The sequence below is a fragment of the Mus caroli genome, chromosome 17, assembly GCF_900094665.2.
Source record: "Mus caroli chromosome 17, CAROLI_EIJ_v1.1, whole genome shotgun sequence".
Classification (NCBI taxonomy): Eukaryota; Metazoa; Chordata; class Mammalia; order Rodentia; family Muridae; genus Mus; species Mus caroli.
In genome coordinates, this window is record NC_034586.1 from 4,756,965 (window position 1) to 4,780,592 (window position 23,628).

General features: G+C 46.6%; 1 protein-coding gene and 1 pseudogene across 1 annotated transcript in view; both read right to left on the reverse strand.

Moving 5' to 3' along the window:
• Agpat4 (1-acylglycerol-3-phosphate O-acyltransferase 4) overlaps positions 1 to 23,628 on the reverse strand; it is a 101,191-nt gene that overhangs the window by 20,698 nt on the left and 56,865 nt on the right. Inside the window, exon 3 of the mRNA XM_021149365.2 lies at positions 1,009 to 1,178. Coding sequence (XP_021005024.1) covers positions 1,009 to 1,178 — 170 coding nt within the window. The remainder of the gene's footprint in view (positions 1 to 1,008; positions 1,179 to 23,628) is intronic.
• Positions 9,382 to 9,962, reverse strand: LOC110312469 (annotated as a pseudogene).

Below are 23,628 nucleotides of genomic sequence, written 5' to 3' on the forward strand. Positions count from 1 at the left end.
GCATCCACTCACACGTGCTTCTGTAAGGAGTAAACGACGAGCTGTGTTGCCGAAAGATGTTAATCCTGATCCTAAATAGGAACTAGAAGCATCATGGCGGTTAATATTGTCAACTTGACTGACCTACGGCAGCCATTCACAACCTCCCTAACGCCGTGACCCTTTGAAATAGTTCCTCGGGTTGTGAGGAGCCCCATCCATAAAATTATTTTTGTTGCTACTTCATAACTGCAATTTTGCAGTTATGAGTGGTAATGTAAATATCTGCGTTTTCCAGGGGTCTTCAGAGACCCCTTTAAAAGGGTCATTCGGCCGTCAAAGGGGTTGTGACCCGTAAGCTGGGAATGGCTGCTCTAGACTTACCTCTGAGCCACACTTCCAGGAACATCCGTGGGACATTACCTAGATTAGGTTAACGGAATTGGAACGACCCACCTTTACTGTGGGTCGTTCCATTCCATGGCCCAGGGCCCTGGAGTGAACGGAAGCATAAAACATGATGATACGAGCTAAGCAAAAGCATTCGTCACTCTGCTTCTTGACCGCAGAGGAAATGGGACTGACCAGCTGCTTACACTCCTGCTGACGCCTTTCTCCACCGGGGAGAACTGTGCCCTTAAAGGGGCAACTTTACCACCTCAAGTTCTCTTATCTGGTATTTTGTCATGGCAAGGAGAAAAAAAAAATGACCAATACAAACAACTTTTGAGAGCATTTCATACTATAAAAAAATTAAAATTTAAAATATAAATAAATAAAACCACCTTGCTGATGCCCGGCATGGTGGCTCATGCCTCTAATCCCAACTCACTCGGAAGCTGAGAACAGCCTGGCCTCCAGAGCAAGATCCTATCTCAACCTCTGCCCCCTAAATAAAAGCAACAACAGCATCAAACCCTGTTCATCCTAGAAGTTCTGAGAGACTGAGAGCAAACAGCAGGTTGCACGGCAGACTCTCTGGGAGGGATGGGGGGTGTAGCGTGAAGGGTGAAGGCACATCACACTTACCCCCAGGATCCCCAGGCGCTCAGCCAGGCTCCAGCCACAGAGGAAGTCAATCTCAAACTTGTGATTGAGGACCACGATGGCGTTTTCCTTCCCGTAGTGGGGGCAGGCCTTCGGGTCGGTGTAGATGGTGCACTCCGTGCCTGACCACCACTCCAGAAGCATCACCAACTCTGCAACAAACCACAAGGACACACACACAGATTTACGTCACTGTCACAGAGTCCTGTGCCTGCTTTTCCTGGGCCACGCTATAAGACAGAGCTGCTTATAGGGCTAAAGTTGCAGAGCATTTCAGCCCAGACCCCAGATGTTGAAAGGGTTTCAGAGCAGAAGGATTATAGGGAGAGAGAGGCTGCTTCTCAGTGGTCTTATAGCTCTTGATTACATAACTTGGGAGGAATAAAATCAGAGCCGAGATTCACCCACATCTGTGTCCCTGTGCTGACTGCATGAGTTGATATATGTTCTAGAAGATGACTAGCTGATATGCTTCTAAGCTCCATCAAAGAACCAACTCCTCTCCCATGGATGACACCTGAGGGCAACCATGGTGGAGGGAAACACAAGTCTGTCTCTTCAGTGACAAAGGTAACTCCAAGGTGTCAATCACTCTGGGGGCTTCAGCCAATTTATCACTATATTCTTTGGAGAGGCTTGTGAAAATTAAGACTTGTTTGTAGGTGGCAATCAGTCTGAGTGTATTCTCGGGTTGTGCCTTCATTCTAGTTGGCCAGTTTTCTGAGGCTGGTGGTCTCAGGTAAAGACTGTGGTAGAAACTCTAGATGTGGAATTGAATGCAAACATCAACACAGCCCCCTGAAGTGAACTGTCAGAGTGGGAGGTGTTGACAGGCAGTCGTGGGCGATGAGAGTCCTCTATGAGGTGGTACTGTTGTTATAATGCTTAGTGGCGTACACATTCTATAGAAGGCTCCCACATCCCACCACACCCCACACGCGTGCACACACGCAAAGACAAGTGAGTCTAACCTTGGTTGCCCTGGAAACACCCTTCTCTTGCAGACCAGAGGCTGAATATGGAGCACTAGAACCATCTAGAAGGCCTCATAGTCTAGATTCTAAGTAGTGGCACTGTGGGCTTTCCAACCCCATGGTTCTGTCATGTCTTTTTGTCTTTGGGGTGCAGATGCCTCAGGGGGTCTTGTGAAGATTGCTAGTGGTCAGAACTGTGGCCTTCCCAGCTTTGAGCAGGCTGAACAGACCTTGAGTGCTTGCCACAGTGGACCTTATCGACCCTCTTAGAGTCACCCGCCTAGGTTGTACGTGCAACTTCCCACAGGAACTTAGAAGAATAGACTGCCCACTGACCTTTGCTTTGCAACATAATCCAGCTGAAACAAAAGATGGGTCTGTGGCCTTGCCCTATAGAAACGCAGTGCTGAATATTAAACTCGGAGCCTTGATCAGAACCTTGTCTTGGCTTCATCCTTCTCTCACCCCACTTCTCCCTGTCTCTTGTTCATTTCCAGCCCTCCTTTCAGGTAAACCCAGTTTGTCCATGGCCACTGGATGACTATACAGGACCATTGAGTTTCTCTTCTAGGAAGGCCACCTGGGAAGTGTCAGAGGCTGCCAGGTAAGGAGAAGGATACTGACCCTGCTGACCTCCCTGCTATACCCGTGACCATTGCTAAAGGCATGCCCCTGTGTCCTGAGGCTGAGTCACCAAGGTTGGGGACCTGCTGTCCTCAAGTCCACTAAACAGAAAAGGTAGAAGGAAGACTAAGCAGACATGCTGTACTGTGGAGAAGCAGCTAGTGTCACCTCTGGTCATGCCCATGGACTGATTCTGCTGAAATGACCCAGATATTTCTCCCCTGCTCAGTTTGTGTATCTGGCATTGCACATGACACCAACAGTCACCAAGTCCCCTTGACTGCTGTCTGTCTCTCTGGGGCTTTGTTCTATTTAGACACAGGCCAAAAGCCTGACTCTACTACAGCTGTAGACATGGGAGCCATCTGAGACATCCCCTTGGGCTTGTGGGTAAGATGGAGTCCTACATGTGGTTTAGGCTTGTGGCTCCATTGTAGCCCGTTAGTCCATTCTGGAAACAGGAGTCAGGCATGGGACAATGTCAAGTGGGTCATACACAGGTAAGAGGCCACCCTAAGTTACCTTCCTTCCTTCGTATTCTCAGGGCTGCCTCTTCCAAGACCCTCTGACTAGATGCTCGGGGTGAGTCACCCATCATCCTTCCAATAAACCTCACTTGAGGAGAGTGTAGGCAGTGATTTCATGATGCTCCCAGCACTCAGAAGCTGCCTTTGCTGGAGAATATCATCTCATGAGGCAACTAAAGGCCTGGTATCCGAGCCTTCATTCTGTGTCTGACTGCCTTGTCTTAAATTGTTGGGACAGACCTGCCTAACTCTGGAGGTAGGCCTGCCCATCACCGAAGGAGTATCTATCTGTCTATACAATGGTACCTTAGCTATCTCATCCCTTCAAGGATGAAGGCATAGATATGACTGACATGTCACAGTCCAAATTTACAATATCCTACGCAGCACCCTCCTCTCAAAGTGCCTGAAAGTCTCTAGCCAGTGTCTAACCCTGGAGCCACCTTAGATGGCCAGGAACATGGAGTTTTACAGACCACATTCCATGACCCCAGTCAGTAGCAATCATTTCAGGGGAGTAAGATTATCCCTTCAAGCAATAAGACCTCTCACAGTGCACTCCTTGCAGAACCAGCTGAGAGGCCTCGCAGCATCTGATCCAGGTTGTCCAGTTGCACAGGCCTCAGGCTTCTGCCCAGATCGTCCTAATCAATCCCAGAGGTCATGCTAGTACCGCAGACAGGCCAAAAGGATGAAGACAAGCCTCTCCCACCATTTCAACATGACTTGAGGTTGCTTTCTCCCAGACAAGACTAAACCTGGGGTGTCTGGACCCCCAGAGTTGTGCCTCTAGCCCGGGACTTTGGTTACTGTACAAGGAAAGAACTCTTCCACTGTCCAGGAAGGAACCTGGGTTCCCGTCTCCACCTTCTTCCTCCTCCCAGGTTAAAAGTCCTTCCCTGTCCAACAGACCTGGATTCTGTAGCCTGAATCACCCAGCCCAGCCCAGCCCCAAAGCAGGAATGCACAGTGCTCAGCAGGCCCCTGTGGGTCACCTGACCGGTGCTGCAGCCTGGTGATCTTTATCAAGAGCCTCTAGGCAGCCCTGAGCCTCACTGCCCACGTGCACAAGCTTCAGAGGGGGTCAAAGCATCTAGATACACATCCATCCGGGTTGGCTGCCTGTAACTGTGTATTCATCCTAAGTAGCTCCCCCAGAACACTGGGAAACAAGGCACAGGCCTTGTTTTGCAGCCCCTACTTTTATCCGAAGGCCACTTTCTCTTCAATTTAGAATAAACCAACAGAGAAAGGTCAGCACTTGTGAAATTAGAGGATGAGGAAGGGGCACCCAGACCAGGAAGATTAGGGAGGTGTTCTGGATCTCTGAGCAATTGGCAGCGATTCTCAAAGCCTCCAGCTCCTTCTCATGTTTCAGTTTGCCCAAATGCTGCCCACATCTGCTCCCAGGAACAGGGGAGTGTCAGCTGTCCCTACTCAGAGCAGTTGCACCTGGTGTGAGGCCCTGGCCCTGCTTCCCTGCTGCTAATATATTCTTCAAACTCCTGGATCTGTCCTGGGGCACTTGATACTAGGAAGGAGTGTGTTTACAGGAAATGACATCACGGGGTGAGGGGGGAGAAAGTCTCAAACTATGCCTTTGAATTGAAGGTTGCAACTTTTAAACTCTGCCCAAGAATTTGGTTTTGTTTCGTTTGCTTTTGTGGCATTCAGCCTAAAGGAATTATGGGTAGGGAAAATAAGACACAAGGAAAAAAAGGCAGGAGGGAAGGGAGGCTTGTGACATCCTAGAAGAGCTATTTTGTAAATGGCGATGCCACTCACAGAGAGAAGAGAGAATGCTCACAACCCGATAATGAAGGCACCAGCATACTGAGGCTGACCCCCAGAGCCCAGGGTGAGCCTCCGAGGTCCTGGATGTATAAAAGCCATGACTGTATAGAGGAGGAGACTAGAGGAGGCAGGGTAAGACGGAGGAACAGCCAGGAAGGACCTTGGGCAAACCGAGCTCGACTTATCTACCACATAAAGATGAAAATTCGTAACCCAAAGGCTTATTATTGTTAATGTCCTCAAAGCCTTGAGCATCTGCCTGCCACACTGAGGCTCTCTGTGGTACTATTACTGATGATCACAATGAACACAGAGTAAATAAGCCACAGAGAAGAACCTGGGCCCAGTGTCCATTTCTAGGCAGTTACGTTTAAGGTAAGCATTCTACAAGACTGACCAAAACTTCAGTGATTGCAGAAAGTTGGAATGTTGCAGGTTCAGAGCCCATTTATCTTGGCCTGTCTTTAACTCCTTAGATAACCATTTACTACCCTCCTCAGTGTGTGACTGCCAGTTAAAATCCTTTGGGGAATGTACAAACAGACCCCTGGCCTTTAGGACTTAAATGTCACAGATAGCATCGGGGGCCTATGGTAAGGGTCTCTCCCCTGCACTGTTTCCTGCCCTCCTGATGTTACCATGGTTGCATTTTAAAGTATCTTGTCCTATGCGGTTTTCTTTGTTTATTATTAAAGTTTCGCAAGATGGCTGGAGAGATGGCTCAGTGGTTAAGAACACTGGCTGAGGTCCCAGACTCAGTTCCCGGCACCCACATGGCAGCTCACAACCATTTATAAGTCAAGTTCTTGGGAATCTGATACTCTCCTCTGGTCTCTGCGGGCACCAGGCATGCACATAATGCACATTCATACATGCAGGCACATCACCATCCTACACATGCGCACGCGCACACACACACACGCACACACACATTCTATTTTAAATTTTTTTCATGAAATCATTACTGTATTGGCGTGTGGAATAACCTAAATCTGTGTTCTCAGGCTACAGTCACTAATTTTTGGCTTCAGAATACACACACACACACACACACACACACACACACATATATATATATATACACACATATATATGTATATACATACACATATATATGTATATATACATACATATATATGTGTGTGTGTATGATAAGATATGAGGTGTGTATTTACAATGACACACTAAAAGACATAATTTTTCTCTATCTTCCCTCCTTGGCCATTTCCTGTCCCTTTAGGAACACATCACAAATACTTGATACTGAAAAGATCAGCTAAGGAACTTTGGGAAGGTCATGAAATACTTGTCCCTCTGGAAGGGAGAGGCTAATTAACATTCCTCAGACCACAGGGTGGGAACCGACCTGCTGGTAGAGACACATTCCGCTAAACAGACCATTGCTCACCTTCAGACAAGGGAAGCCCTTGCCACCTCATTCCCTAAAGACCAATCAGTTTAAAGGGTGCACTGTTCCGCCAACCATATTGTGCCTAGTTGCTGATGCTCTATTCTGCCCCTGGAAACCATATAAAAACTCGCTGAATGGGCACCAGAGGGTTGCCGCCTCTCCTTCAGGTCTGGGATGACCCCAGTGCACTGGAACAATAAATTCCTCTTGCTTTTTGCATCGATTCTGGCTCCATGTGGTTCACTCAGGGGATCCCTGGTAAGCTAAGGCTCCCCAGAGTCTTACATTACATCAGGACATATAGTGTTCTAGGATGCTCAGGAATAGAAAATTTCCAAGTAGGAAACTCCATCATCCACAGGGTGAGGCCGCAGCTTCCTCAGGCTTCCTCCCAAGGACAACCCTGCCTTTCAGTCGCCAAGCACCTTGGCCCAGCTTCACCTAGAGTCCAGGCACTCCATTTGGTAGAGGGGAGAGACTTCTACCTTAGTAGGAAATGTAGCTACTCCAGAGATCCCAGGGTGGGGCTGGGAATGTCAGACATCACTCTGTCTCAGTTGGGTGACACAGAAATGTAGTCAAGAGGGGAAAAACCAATTACGTCTTACCAAATGAACTAAAAATATTAGAAAATATGATAACTGGGAATGCCCAGTGAATACAGCCCCTCAAGGCTGGGAGAACCCTGTATCCCTGAGGCCCAAGAGTCAAATGAGGGGATCCTGTGAGAGGGGGCCAGGCTTGGCTGAGAAGATGGAGGTAAGAAATGGAAAGAAGGGGGCCAGGGTTCCTAGGGCACAAAAGAGGAAGGAGGCCCCTTACAGTAGACATCTGGAGTCGTCCGGGGGCTTCGAAATGCAAGTGTGATTTTACAGTGTAGTATGTCTCAGCCTTCCTGATGCTACAACCCTTTAATATGGTTCCTCATGTTATGGTGAGCCCCCTAAACATAAAATTATTTTGTTGCTACTTCATAACTGTAATATTGCTACCGTTATGAATTGCAATATAAATATCTGATACGCAGGGTACCTGATATTTGAGCCCTGTGAAAGGGTGGTTCACGCCCTGCCCCAAAAGGGGTCATGACCCACAGGCTGAAAAACCACAGATCCCAGACGGGTGGCTTGCAGTACCAAGACATCCAGAGGCATCGCACTTGCTCCTGTCCTCCTCCAGGGGCCTCACCCAAGACAGCCTTTCTGGGTGAGCGCAGCCAAGCCTCCATCAGAGTCTTCTTGTGTGCTCAGGTTCCACTAACTGAATTTGTGTTTTGATTTCAGGTTTGGGCAGGGCTTGGAGCCAGTGTGGAGTTTGTGAAGTGGCCCTTGGGTGACGACCGTGTGGCTCTGTGCACAGTAGCTACTGTTCGGCTCGTCTTGACTACGGGGAGATGTGGTGGGGAGGAGGGAAGAGACACAGACACAAGTGTGTCTCGCACTGGGAGACAAGGTCGTAGTTTAAAGTTTAGAAGAGCCCTATACATATATAATTACATGCGCTTACTGAGTCATGAATGACACTTAATCAGCTATGCAACTGTGTCCTTATTAAAATCAGCAGGAATAAATGATTACAAGGCTGTTCTCTCTTGAGTTAGGCCTGTGTGTGTGTGTCTATAGATGTGCACAGTTCTGGCTGTGGATGAGTGCTGGAGCAATGGCCTCTGTGCCTGGCAGGACCCGCCTAGTTCTCAGGATGAGGCAATGTCGGCAGGTCAAAGGCTTAACTGGTATGCATCAAAGCCAGGCAAGACCTGGTGCTTTGTGCTCTTGGGAAGAAAAGTGTGGGACCACCCAGACCCTAATGCTCACCACCTCCTCTCTGGTGCCATGACATAATGGCTTCTGAGACAGTCCGTTCCCAGAGGCAGAAGATTGCACATGAACCTCACTCCTATCTCTCTGACTACCCACTGAAGATAGATAGCGCCAATCTATCTGATACCCGAGCCAGCTACTGGGTAACTCATCAATGGGATGCTTGACTTCAAGTCAGTTCAGATACTGAGGAAGGCACGGCATTTAAAAGTAAATTACTTATTTCAGGGATTTCCCAATTAGTGCTTTTGACCTATGGCTGATGGAGGTAGCTGGATGTGAAAGAAGTGAAGGTGCAGATGCTAGGGCCCTGTCGTGCTAGACACAGTAGGGCTGGGACTGGCAAGCTCTCAGGCATGGGGTTGAGTCCTTGGGTTGAAGGTTCCCAGCCAGGTTCCTTATAAGATGTACACTGCTCACCCGGAGGCCAAACTGCCTTGTTAGAGTGCTTGGCTCTGCCAAGGCCTTACATCTAAGTTCTGGTTTGTAGGGACATCAGCAGAGGAAGGAGCGAGTGTGGAGTGCAGTCATGATCCCGGCCACAAGTCCATGACGAGGAAAACTGTGAGTGGTGGGGAAAATCTCCTCTAAGTGAGGACACTAGGAAGACACCAACAGCTGAATGCAGTGTGTGGCTCCTACTTATAGCTCTTGCTGCCCACCGCTGCTCATCCCAGCCTTGCCCAGAGCTCTCCTTCCTCACTGTCTCTTGATGACTAGAGTCGCTCTGCCTCCAGTGTCACAGTGTTCTCATCCTGCTGCTACTTGAATCCTGTCACGTATCTCCTCTGGCTCCTTACAACACTGGCTGGGCACAATACAAACTCTTGAGCCACTCTGTGTCCTCAGCAAAGCCTGTTCCCAGGAGCACACCAAATTCTTTGGCCCTGAAAACCAACAACCTGGCTGTAGCTAAAATCATTAAGGGGGTGGGGGGCGGGGGAAGATGTACCAAGGTCCAGGGTCACAGTAAAAGTCAACTAAGGAGCTGTGCATGGTACACACTTATAATCCCAGAATCTGGGAAATGGAAACAGGAGGATAAGGGGTTCACGGTTATCCCCAGCTATGTAGCAAGTTCAAGGTAAGCCTAAACTATAAGGTAACCTTTTTGTTTTTTAAACCAACTAACAAACCAGGCATGATAGTGTGCACTTGGGCAGGTGAATAGCTAGTTTGAAGGCAGTCTGGGGTAAAGACCAAAATCAGACAAAACAAATCAACAACAATGACACTAAAAATGATTCGGTCCCAAAGCCTTTAAAAAAATATTCTAGAAAAAGGCAGGCACCAGCTAGCATAAAAGTGGTCAGCACAGACGGTGTTTGACATGGAGCCCTGGATGCTTTGAGATCCTGTTCCATCACAGCCAGGTAGAAAGGTCTGAGGAAAATAGTGGAGCTGGCGTGCCAGCATCTGCACAGGGAACACAGCCAGTGCCATGGAGGATAGATCCACAGTGCTCTTTGCATACAACATGTCCACAGTTGCATCCATAGAAAGAAGGAGGGCAGGCACAGAAGGACCCCAGGATGCAGGTCCCTCCATTCAGACAGCAAGTTTTATTAAGCAACTTACTATTCTGTATCCCCACAGAAGGCACAAATTAGAAAGACCGATGGCGTATGGCAGGTTCTCTCTGGTTCCAAATGCTATTATCTCTGATGACAAGGTCTCTCACAGACTGAATAACCAGCTCTCAGTGGCCCATCCCAGCAAAGGGTCCAAATTCAAACACATTGGAAATGGCCACAAGCAAAACCACACTGGATGAGAAGTACCCCATCTTCCATGGCTTCTTGCCGGGCGGTGGTAGTGCACACCTTTAGTCCCAGCACTTGGGAGGCAGAGGCAGGCAGATTTCTGAATTTGAGGCCAGCCTGGTGTACAGAATGAGTTCCAGGATAGCCAGGGCTACACAGAGAAACCCTGCCTCGAAAAAACAAAAAAAACCAAATAAATAAATAAATAAAATAAAAATAAAATAAATAAAATTTGTGTATAAGTGTTTGTCTGTCTGTATGTTTATGTGCCATGTGTGTGCCTGATGCCTGTGGAGGCCAGAAGCAGGCGCCACATCCCTTGGAATGAAAATTACAGAGGGTTGTGAGCCATGTGCATGGTGGGAATCAAACCCAGGTCCTCTGGGGGAAACAAAACCCAAAACAATAAATGCTTTTAATCTCTAAGCCATCTCTCCCATGTCACTAATTATCATTTAAGGAATGTTTAAGCTAAATTTTAAATCTATATGAGAAATAACTAGAAATTTTCATTATTTTTTCTACTTTCTTCACATTGGAATAGAACAAGGCTTATTCTTAAAACACAAACTCATTACTCACTGAGAAACAGGTATGTACACAGGCCTAAAAACAGCTTTATCAGAATTTTGAAAGGGATAAAAACTTGGTAAAATGTACACAGCTACCAAATTGGTTAAGAGAGAAATGTGAAGAGAGTGTGTGTGTGTCCTCTTTATGTAACTCCGAATTATATACCAAAACAGTTTTTGAAAAGCATTTCTTCACAGGAGACATCTTTCCCTAGGCTGGGGTACTGGGCTATCTAATTCTGTCTCTTTTGGAACAGAGAACCTTTAATAGAGCAATCTAATTACATAGAAAGGACCAGTGAAATGGCTAAGCAGGTGTTTGTCACCAAGCCTGACACATGAATTCCATCCTTGGGACTCACATGGTAGAAGGAAAAGAACTGACTTCCACAAGTTGTCCTTTGACTTTCACACATGCAGGTCATGAAAACACCCAAACATATATACAAAGAAACACAAATAAAATACACGTACACATAAATGTGATTAAAAAAAAGCATAAATAAATTATATGTTCTCCTGCCAGTGGGACCAGTGAATCTCTGTATACCTCTGACATCCTCCCTGCACACAGCTCTGAGGACCACACACATAATTCTGAAGTCCTCTAGTTACACACTCGGAGGTCCTCCCCTCCCATAGCTTTGGGGACCTCCCTCATGTAGTTCTGAGGTCCTTCCTACTTGCCTTGCATCTTTAGGTTCCTCAATACAATTCTGTGACATTCTAATCGTACAGCCCTGAGGTCCTTCCTCCATAGCTCTGGGGTCCTCTCCTAACACCAGTTGTTACCTGTGAAACCTTCTACTCTGGTAAAAGTGGTGTTCTGTACCTGCTGAGGCAAACAGGTGAAATACAAGGTATACAACCGAAGTTTAATTTCCCATACACTGCACATTATTTGCTCACATAAACATGACTGTGTAGCATCAAATGGAAGACAGATTTGTAATAAATGATGAGGCATGCACCACTGGAGCCAAATACTAAAACATTATTCATTGTTTGCCTGAAATTCAAATGTGGCTAGGTGCCCTGGATTTCTATTTGTTAAGTCTGGCAATCTGAGCCCTTATCGGCCCAGCAGTAGCCATGGCAACAAGCCCTGATGCAACTCATGGATACAGCTTGGGAGGATGGGGAAAGTAATCTCTCAGGAGTGAACTGCTTCCAAGAGGGCATCAGGGCTTTCATGGGCCACTGGTGCCTGGCCAGATGGATATCTACATCTTAAATTGCCAGGGATGCTTTCCCACAGTTCTGGGAAGTACACTGACTGTCCTGAGCTGTTAGATCACCTGCACACTAAGGATCCAGGCCTCTTCCTCTGCTGGCCACATATGAAGGCAGAACACATGTTTCTCAGAACAAGTCTCAGCACTAAATTTGTACTTAAGTTATACTCCACCCGTTCAGGGGCCCCTGAAGAACAATGTCACCTGTGTTTAGTCTGAGCTTGTCAGTGATGTTATGAGTAACTGTCTAAAAACCCTTACTGCCTGGCAGCCCTGGGAACATTGGGAGTCATGATCTGGCCTTTGGTGTGGAGAATAATTGAAGTGTTGAATCTAAAGTAATAGGAGCTCAAACATACACGGTCAGTACAGCCATGACACTAGGGCAGGATCATACAGCTCAGGACAGTCAGGAGGACCCAGGCAAAGACAACTGATCAGATGAAGACACAAGGAAGGAGCAAGGAATCATGGGAATGGAGCAAGTCTTCTAACCAACACACTGTAGACTGTAGAGAAAGCTTAGAACGTTTCACACAGAAACTCATTTCTTCAGTGCACAGTCACCTGGCAGGGTTCATGGTCCTCTACTAGAAGAAGAGGCAGGCTCACAGTGTAAGTGGCTTGTCACAGGCCACAGAATGCCGAGCCTTCTCACACGATGGATCTGGGTGGCTAGGGGCCATAGCAAGGGTGGTACATCCTCCCTCTGTACTCTGTGCCCAATGCTGTGTCTTCACCAACCCGCTTTCCTTGCTTCTACTTTCTCCCACCCATTTCCTCAGTTCGGGAAGAGGTATAAGAAAAGGCTCATTGCCCCATGGAGACCCTCCATATTCCCTAAGGACCTTCCCATAGTACCTCATATCTAGCTAACTTCCCTTGCCTCTCAACATTGCTACAATTAAAACAGTTTAACCATAATATAAACACAGCTACAGAAGCCACTCTGAATGTCATGTTAGGCCAACCAGGCCAAAACCCCCTAACTCAGACCCTTTAATTGGGATCAAGCAAAAGGATCCAGCATCCTTGATGCTCCCTGAAGCTCTGGAGATGAGAAAACTGCATCAGACGAGAAGGGAGATGCATATACGGTCCTCTTACCTGCCACAACCCGAGAGACATCAATTGAATAATTGGGTTAAAAACACAATCAAGATTAAGTTACAGCTGTGTGATTTTGGCAGACCGACTCTTCAAGTGTCAATGACTAAGATTTTGTCAGCTGTAGTGATCAGGAAGACACACACCCCCACCCCCACCCCCACCACATCAGTTACTATGTAACTGCAGGAGAGAGCTCAGGAGGCAGCAGAATAAAGCCAGTGGTTGGGTCGCTGTTGCCTGGATGATCTCTGTAGCCAACGGGCTGCTTTTCCAGATGTTCATGGACAAATTAGCTGTTCTTTATTATTCTTTCACTCCCTTCCTTCTTTCCTTCCTTCCTTCTTTCCTTCCTTCCTTGACAGGCTCATGAACTCCCTACATAGCTGAGGGTTAGCTTCAACTTCTGATGCTAGTGTACATAGGTGTACAGAGGTACACTATAAGTATAAATATATGCTATAAACACGTATAGGTATGAACCACTAAGTCTGGATTCTGTGGTACTAGAGATTGAACTCAGGGCCATGCTGGGCAGGCACCTTACCAACTGAGTTGTACGCTAGAAACTCATTTTTCCAGTGGTTCCTTTAACAACTGGTTCACATCCCTCTCCTGATTAGGGTCAGGGCCACTGGGCTGAGTGGTGCACTGATGGGCTTAGACATATCAGGTCCAAACTGCACGCCCTTATCTTCCCTCACACATCAAAGGCGGTAACATCATCTGTCACTCTTTGATAAGAGGTCTGTTGTCTTCTGCCTACAGTTAGTGTCTTCGTTTTTATAACCCTGCTATTCCACAATTTCATTACAGCTTGTCTTCTCATGACTCTCTTTTCTCCACAGATGTCACTGACTTTCTTGGACATTTGGATTCATTCACTTATCAGTTCTAGAGAGTTCTTAGCCCTCGCCTCTTTTTCCTCCAGCTCCTATTAGACAAGCCCACCTTTCCTTCATTTGCTTTGATGTTTTCTTTCTGTGTTTCTATCATATTCTGCACGTTTCTTTGATTCATCTTGTAGTCCACTAAGGTTGGTTTCATGTGTGTATGGGAAATCCAAACAGATAAGATACAAAAATAGGGCCTACAGAGGTGGGTCAGGGGTCAAAAGCACTGGCTGCTCTTCCCGGTGGCCTTTGTTTGGTTCTCAGAACCCACATGATGGCACATAGCCTTCTGTAACTCCAGTTCTAGGAGAGCTGAAGTCTTGTTCTGACCTCCACAGGCACCAGGCACAAACACATACACACAGGCTAAATGCTCATATATAAACACAATAAATAAATCTAATAAGAAGATACTGATATAAGGTTCACAGGGACCCCTTGTGAGCTGTTGCTGGCCTCTTTGTCAGCCTGGTTGCCAGGTGTGACTGAGGTTCTTGGCTCTGTGTGTATGTGTGTATACACACATGTATGAAATTCTTGCATGTTCACAGATACTTTTCCTCCTCAAAACAGATGCTTGAGGGAAGATATTTGCTTTCTACGTTTCTATCACTGGACTTAGACATTTATGGCATGAACAGATGTCACATCTCCTTACATCAGTACATGTGACCCTTTAAGAGCACAGCCTCTCCTCTGTCATGGCTCCTAGTGGCAGGGCCTTTCTCCAGTAAAGTCCAGAATTCTGGACTGTTTCCCACACTGACTGGCCTCCCTGGGAGAAATGGACATTGTGAGCTTGGTGTTGTGATTCTTTGTCCAACTGCCCCATGATCTTCCCTCCTGGACCTATAAGCACTGTCCTGAGCATCCTGGCAATGTCTGGGACTATCTTCATAGCCTGGGGTCTAGAGCGCTTGGCTTTTACACAAAACTGTGACCTCTCAGGCTCTATCAGCAGCAAAGGGAATATTCTTTTTTCTTTCATATGATATATGATATCATGTTAATATGATAACTAATATCATTATATTTTATAATATATTTATATATTATGTCATTTATACTATTTATATTCCATTATAATTTATAATATAATAATTGTAATTAATAGCATTAATATGATATAACTTAGTTTAACCCTATCAGAAGTGTTTAGGCTAAGATTGTGGCTTCTATCTTCACGGCAAGTGTAGCTTCCCCTTGGCAGAACAGAGTAGAGTGTTCTGAGAGAGCCAGCATGCAGAATAACTGGACAGGAATGCATGCTGGACTCCGAACACCTAAACAAACATTCGCTGGGGCCCAGCTATGTGCTGAATTTAGGTCATTCAAACCATCTGGAAACACAGCGGCCCTGTGGCTGGGAGAAGTGACAACCTTCAATGCAGAAGGGTGCTGTAAGAGCTGGAAGGATTTCCTGAAGTGCACCTGATGGGACCCTTGACCACGTCTGTTTGTGATGTGTGCAGTGAAACCAGACACAAAACTCAGCAAGCATCCCATGAGAGGAGAGCAACCTGAGGATGCAGACTGTATGTGGAGAGGGAGGAAGGGGGGAGGGATGGAGGTGGCAGTGGTGTTGGCTGCCTCAGTTGCCCCGAGGAGGAGAAAATCCCAGCATGAACCCATATGTAGAAAGCTTCTTCTCTCAAATCCCAAACCACAGAAGCCAAGAAACCTCAGAATTAAAAAGGAAAGTCCAGTTTTTCCTCTTTCCAGCCCCTGCTCCTAGAACAATTCGAGACTAATTATTTATTATTAAATGCCTAGGCCATAGCTTCCTCTCATTCTCTGACTTGTAACTAACCTATTCAATCTATTCTACATTTCCACATATTTAGTTACATCTCCTTCAGTTTTCCTTCAGCATCTCTCCCAGCATTTCCTCAGCATCTCTCCCAGCATTTCCTCAGCATCTCTCCCAGCATTTCCTCAGCATCTCTTCGTGTCTCGCTTTCTCAGCTCATCTCTTTTAGTCTCTCACTATGTCCCAGAATCCTCTCTCTTCCTGCTAGCATCCCACCTCTTATTTTCTTCCTCAGCTCATTGGACATTGGCTTTTTTTATTAACAGGTGTTGCTTAGAAGAGATCCTCTCTACATCAGACAGGAAGGAGGACCCATAAGCACTATTTGTTACCCAGACTGTCTGGATGGTGGATCGACCCTCCAGCCTTGAGGAGTTAAGCAATGGTCTGCCATAAAGGCTTCTCTCTTCCCTGAGTATCAGGATGTTGCTGGCACTCACCTCAGTCTCTTGTATGTTCACCTGGTAGCTTCTCTTCATAAAGCTGTATGGCTGACAGCTGCTAGCACTGGGCATTCAAGAACTTAGAATTTGAGAACTAACCTGACTTAGTAGGCCTTGATACCATAAGTCACAAAACTGAAAGGTGACTCTGACACCTCCCTGAATAGTATGCAAAGCCTGTTTTTAGGAGAATTCTAGCTAGCTGGAAAAAGATGGAGGTGGGGACCACCCAGGAAGACAAGGGCTGCTGAGTGTCAGGTCCCTGCTTGAAGAGCAACATTGGAAATAATAATGCAAGGTTGGGTGTGGTGCCAACTACCGGTATCCCCAACACAGGAAGTGGGAGCAGGAGAGCCGTGAGTCTGAAACCAGCCTGGACTTTGAGGTAAGTTCCAGGACAACCTGCATAAGAAGGAAGACCCTGTCTCAAAACTCTGTTCATCAGTTAGATTTTTTAATAAAGATGAGAGAGAAAAGAAAGGAAAGCCTTGTAGAGTTTGAGAGCTGGGGGAGTCATAAAGAATGTCACAGAAATGAGCAAAGAGAGTACGAAGGGAACAGTGGGGAATGGCACAGAGAAGTGATGTCACACACAAAATGAGGATTTGGGTGGGGCAATTAAGCCAAAGGGTTAGAGTGTGGCAGGAGGTTGGGGGAGAGGGTGTGGACAACATGGGTGTGGACAACATAGAGTTCCAAAGAAGTCAGGAGCAACACAGTGTGAAAGCTAAGATTAATTAAAGGTCATGTTCAGTTCACTGTGTGAGCCCCCAGAAGTCTGAGAGCCAGCCTGGAGACTCCACAGCTCCCTCGTGTCTCAGGGAGTCAACACTCACACGGGTTCACAGGGAGCTGTTACTCTAGGAGCCTCATGGGGTGCCTGGACTGCCTCAGATAGACAGTGTCCCTATGTTCTTAGAACCTGGAGTCTCAGGAAGAGACGTGATTATAGGGTAGGAGGCAGCAATCACAGGGAAAGGAGAAGATCGCCAAGGGATGTAGGCTACAAGCATCCCTAAGGAAGTGCCCAGAGGAGTGGTTCTCAACCCGTGGGTTGCAACCCCTTCAGGGGTAGCATATTAGGTATTTACATTACAATTCATAACAGCAGAAAATTACAATTGTGAAGTAGCAAAGAAATAATTTTATGGCTGGGGTCACTACAACATGAGGAACTGTACTAAAGGGTCGCAGCATTAGGAAGGTTGAGAACCACTAGCCTAGAGGAGGTATCCTTAGAGGAGATAGAGGAGGCTGTTCCCCTCAGCACGGACGGGAAGCAGAGGAGACAGAAAGACAAGGTGGGAGACAAAATATCTCCCCATTGACCTGCTTTCTCAAGGCACCATCTTCCAATAAAGCCTTGGTATAAATCTACCAAGGGGTAACGTATTGATTAAGTAAGCCACCCATCACCAGGCAAACAACCCCAGTCCTGGAGCCTGCAGGGGACATTTCTCAAGCAAAACATAGCATAGTTGCTTTGCTTTGTATTTTAAAATATTTTTCTTACCTCTTCTATTTAAAAATAAAGGAACTGGAGTCGCCTTTTCTATCAAAGAGCTTTGTGTTTCTTGTTCTCAGTTTGAAAGGTAGGTAAGAAAAATTATGTATAGATTGTTTCCTAAACACAAGAAAACACTCTAAACCGTGTGGCTTCTTGTTGTAATCTGCAAGTGGCTTCTGTCTCGGTAATAGCTCTCAGCCAATAGCCATCCTGTCCTTTGCCTCACAATATCACCTCCCTGGGGACATTCTGGCAATGTCTGGAGATATTTTAGGCTGTCACACTTGAGGAAAGTGTTGCTTGCGCCGTTGGGTGGAGGTCAGGGATGCAGCTGAGCAACCTACAATGAATGCTCCTACCAAAGTTACCCAGCATCAAATGTCAGCCACGCTACCACAGCAAACCTATTTTATGACTACTGACCATACAAGGACCAGACACGGGGCAACCCTCCTGCTAGGGTTCCATTAGCTGCACAATTACCCTTTACTTGTATACTGGCCCCACGATCTACTATTTGTGATACCTCTAACGAGTTACTTAACCCCTCATGCTGCCTCAGTTTCCCCATCTGTCATGGGAGAGAGCCTAAGATACATTTTGTTTTGTGGCTCCCCCCCCCCCAACCTTTTCTTTAGCCAAATGTGTAAATGTTCAGCTGGAAACTGTATTGTTCTTTTTCAAATAAATACCAGAACATCACTTGAAGGGAGAAATAACTCCCTTCTATTATCCAGGATTCCACATCCGAATTCTCTCTGGAAAACACACAAGGTAGCATACATCAGAATTGCTGCAAATGCAGACTCGTCCTCTGACACCCAAAAGAAATCCATGCTGCAGCGTGCGTGCGTGGGGGGATAGTATCTCTATTCATTTTAAGCATTTGTCACTGGCCTGTTAGAAAAGCTCTGCTTGAAGCAGGCATGCTTAACAACCCAGGTTTTTCAAAGGGTTCAGGTTGGCTAATTACAGAGAAGTGACCGGCCTCTTGGTCTTTCCTATGTAACTGACACAATGCAACATTGTATCTAGTTTCCAGAGACATAGAAGAGCTGTTACACAGCACCATGAGCATGCCCAGCAAGCACCTGCCCGCACCTCGCCAGCATTCCTCCAAGTCATACCCTCCCCTCCTGGGTATGAACAAAGTTCCTTCTGTGGCTAAAGCATGGGCCAATGTGGCCAACGGTCAGGGTAAAAACCACAAGTAGGCACCTCGCCACAGCTGGTACCACAGCAGCTGTCTACTTGGCCGGGCTACGTACCCAGTGATTTAATCAAAATAACAAGGTGCTACTGCAACGGGGCCTATTTGTGGTAATATGCTCACATGCACACTAATAAACACACATTGATCCTTTTAAAAGCCTGGCTGATAGATAGGGCAGCCCACACTGGTTGCAGCAGGCTGAGAAGCAGGGCATGAGGACCACTTCCAACATCCCAGCTAGAGAAACTGTCCGAGTCACATCCCTATGCCCTCACTTTCCTTACCCCATCCCACCAGAGTGCTAACGCTATATAAAGATTTTATATTCTCTGGACTCCCGGAGCAATGCTAGCTTGTGCTTTAAAAGTTTCCCTTCGACACGACCAGAGCCACAGGAGGATGGAGAAAGAGGGGCAGAAAAAGATGCTGAAGTGTACTTCTAGAGAGGCTAACTTGGCAGGAGGATGAAAGGGTCTAATAAGGATGGACAGAGAGAAGGAAGGGCAGAAGGTGATGGGAAAAAAATTCCACTCCAGTCCTTCAGGAAGGACCCAGGTGGCAAGTGGAGCTGCTCCTCTATGGGAAGTCTAAGAGAAGCACGGAGAGCGCCAATGCCAACATATTTTATCACTTGCACTGAATGCATTCAATGAGCACTATTAATATTTTAAATTAAGTTCTATGTGCCAAACAACCCTACAGAAAGGGTTTTACAAGCCAAAATATAATGGAGTAGGCCGTCTAGACTCGAGAGTTTTATCTTAAACAACATGCCATTTTATCTCCAGATATCTGTGTTAAGACCCTAATTATTTGTGAGAAGTTTGGCCCAGTGTCTAACAGATCTGGCCTGGAGAAACCAAACATATGGATGTTGTAGACCACAAGTATGGGCCCTTCACTTAATAGCCAAGTACATACAGACTCCATGTTTAGAGCCAATGAGGATGTAGGTGTCCCTGAAGCAATCTAGTCCATTTGACACATGGCCATCAGGTGACTCTAGCCTTGCAGGAGGTCATTTTTTCTGTTTGTTGATTGAACCCATACTTTGTGCCTACAAGGCAAGTGCTCTGCCACAGTGCTGTACCCACAGATCCTACACATTCTGATTGTCCAAACTCACAAGCACAGAACAGTCCCTGCCACCATACGGGTTACAAAAGGCACCAAAACAACACTTTTATGGCTCAGGATGCTGGTGACTACGCTGCCAATAGGGATAAGCCCAGACAGAGCTGAGAGATTTCTCTATCAGCTACTGCAGGAAGCTCCACACTTCTGGCCACCCAGCCGGCAGCTGAAGAAGTCATCAGGACTGAGCAATCTTGCCCCCTGGATCTGCTCTGGCTCCCCTGAAGTATTGATGGTTCAGGTCCTTTCTGGAAATAATGCACTGGGTGGTGGGGCGGGGACTGAGGCTTGTCCAACAGACTTAATTCTGCACCTAATCAGATAAGGCGAAGGTTAAGAAGTCATTAATGACAAATGACAATTTTCCCTGGGACTGGATTAATGAACGTTATGGTCCCCAGGGAGATGTTAAAGTATCTGAAGGAAAGGAAATTACAGGGGCCGACTGACTTTTTTTTTTTTTTTAAGTCTCATTTTTATTCAAAGAGCACTTCAGGTTAAAAATAGACTACAGAGGAAAGAAACTCATTTATAAAAACAGGAGAAATGTTGGGTTTTTCTGCCTCTGTTATTAGTCCCTTCTGGCTTCAAGGCTGCCATCTCAAGCCCACTAGCAGAGGCTTCCTAGAAGGTACCTGGAACTCTGACCTCAGAGTGGGGCTTTTCAAACCAGGACATGCCCTGTAGGCATGTACCATGCTAGTGTAGAGAACCTTGGGTCGGGGCAATGGCACAAAACTCTGCATTTTGTGTTTATGTGTATGTAGATGAGATGTGTGCACATTCACTGGAGGTCAGAGGTCACACTCTGGTGTCATGGCCTCAGGCCACTGTCCCCTTGCTGTTTGAGACAGGGTCTCTCACTGGAACCTTGGATTGCTGAGAAGGTTGTGTAAGCTGCCCACCTGCCTCCACGTCCCCAGTGATGCGTTTCAATCACATGCCAGTACCCAGCATCTTCTTGTGGGTTTTAGGGATCAAACTTAGGTCCAAGCAGCTGATTATCTTAGCTAGCTCCCCAGCTGGCTCTGCATTTTAAAAAGACGTTCCAGAGTGATGCCCAGGACAACTTATGGGCAGAAGCAGGGTCGGGGATCATTGTGTGCCAAAGGCCTCATTTTTCAATTGACGCTAGTCACTCTCCAACCGGCCCCTAGGCTTTAGCCATTATCTCCCCTCCTAGTTCTTTTCCTATTCCTGATGCTCTCACACCCTGATGCTCTCATGTACACACCTTGAATGGACACACTCCTCTATGCTGTCATGCTAGGCTGGACACATCAGCTGCCCACCACTGTGCATAATGCCTCAGAGCAACAGTGAATACCAGTTATCTCTGATAGCAGCTGAAGGATGCAGACATGCCATGGCTCAGCATGGGGGTGAGGGGATGTCATGGGGTCTCCTGGGAAGATGTGGTCAAAGATGTCAGCTAGGGTTGACAGGCCAACAGGCAATGGCCAGCAAATAGCTGCAGGTCTTAATACTTCCTTCCTCTCCAGGCCTCTCCAAAGCATGTGTGCATGTGAAGGTCTTAGCAGTAGGCTTCCTCGAGTATGAAAGAGAAGGGGGTTGGAAAGATGGCTCAATGGTTAAGAGCACTTGTTGCTCTTCCAGAGGACCCAGGTTTGGGTCCAGCACCCATGTGGAATCTGACAATGTTTGTAACACCAATTCAAGGGGGTCTAATTTCCTCTTTGGTACTCTGTGGACAATAGGTACAATACATACGTGCAGCCAATCATACATATAAAATAAGAGAGACAGACAGACAGCGAGACAGAGAGAGAGAAAGAGAGAGAGAAGAGACAGAAGGCATGCTTTAATGGGTCTCCCTTGGAATTCATACCACTTAATAGAAGACACTAAGTCCTTTCTACATCCAATAGAGGAGTTAGGTTCTATTTGTTACAAGAAAAATCATCAAAGATATTATTTAAGTGATCATCCTCTGAAGTGGAAACCTCTAATTTCTTTGGAAACTCAGTTATGTCAAATGACATTTTGCTGGGGCACACAGGTGAAAGGATGTCTTGCTAGAACAGACCCATGCAAGGATGTGTGATGAAGGAGTAGAAATATGACCCCACAGATGGTGGGAGCGGGAGCATTGGTTTGGTTTGCTCTGCCTTGCTGTTTTTCCTCACTAATGACATGCAGGTACTGGTTCGCCTTACATCGCATTGTAAAGCTCCACTAGTGGTGACAGCAGAGAGAAGCTCATAGGGGAGCTGCTTGGGAGCTTCCTGCAGCTTCTTGCTGCTTCTGCAGCCTCACCTCAGGCAGGTTGGCAAGCCTTGTGGGTTTCTTCAGGATTGAACTACAGCTGCTGGTTCGTGCCTGGTGTCTGCCTGCCGAGAGACTGGACTGCAGCTGTGGATTCGTATTCGGTGTTTGCTATAGCACCGAACTGATGACAAAGAAGATTGAGCTTCCCTCAAAATACTCTTGCTAAACAGGTCCACTTCCCCGATATCCTAATCACTTTTCTATTCTACTACCTCTGGTGGGTGATGGGCTAGAGGAGAGATTGAGCACTTATTAAAATAGGTTGGAGAAATTTATGCCTACAATCCTCAATAGATTATACTTTCCAAAAATGGTAGTAGCTATATTGTGGATCCCTGTGTTCTTCTAGAATACATCCATTCCACCAACAAGAGACAGACTTGATCAGGGAGGACAACTAATTTGGCTGTAACCAGAAGGAAGTGTTAAAAGCGATACACAGCTGTGAGTGTGTATGTGTATGCAGTGAGTGTGTGTGTGTGTGTGTGTTGATTCACCTGTGACATACATGGAAGCCAGAGGTGGGCACCTGGGATCCTCATCTATCACCTCTACCTTATATTTGGGCAGTGTCTCTTGATGAACCTGGACGGAGTGATCAGTGAGCCCCTGGGAGGTACCTCTGCTCCATCCCAGCATTCTGGTTTTATAGATTCATGCTCCTGTGCCTGCATTTAACATGAGTGCTTAGGAGTCAGGACTTGGGTCCTCTGCTTGGATAGCAAGCACTTGAATCATGCCCCAACCCCCCACCCCCAAGTTCTACTTTAAGGATAGGCCATTAAAGGTAACAGTCCTCTGTCCTCTGAGTTCAGACACCCACTTTCAGAACCTCAGATGACCATATTAAGAAGTCCACCATCTTGATGATGCTTCACAGAGAAATTGCTCTTTTAAGAACCCAGATGAGGGCCGAACAGGCAAGCAACATCAACTGCCAGACATTATCAAAGAGATCCCTTGATTCCTGTTCCTGAGCTATAGACTCCTTCAGTGAAAACCAGGCATCCTGGAGCAGACTCCAGCTGTGTCCCTTGGGCCCTGCTCTGATTCCAGGCTCATAGAATCCAAGGGCAGAATGAATGCTTGCTCTCAGCCACTCAGGGTCAGTGGTCATTTGTTATGCAGCAGTTGGTAACTGGTACACATTCTCCATCATCTATTCATGGTGTTGCCTGCCTTGTCCCCCAACATGTATTTTAGACTATTAGATAATGAATCTTCAGGATATTCTGTGGTGCTGTACTCAATGTAGCAAAGCCCACAACTAGTATAGGGCTTTGCATATAATATATGCTCAACATGTCTATTGAATGAATAATGAGTGCATCGCAGTTGGTGAGATTTGGCTGGGTGCATTCTCATGGTCTACACTAGTTTGAAGCCCTGTAGTGGAGTTAACTACTGACCCCTGCAGCACCCACTTCCCCACCCTCTGCCGAGCTGCTCAGTTTCACCCTGATCCTCTTGAGACCTCCTTCATTTG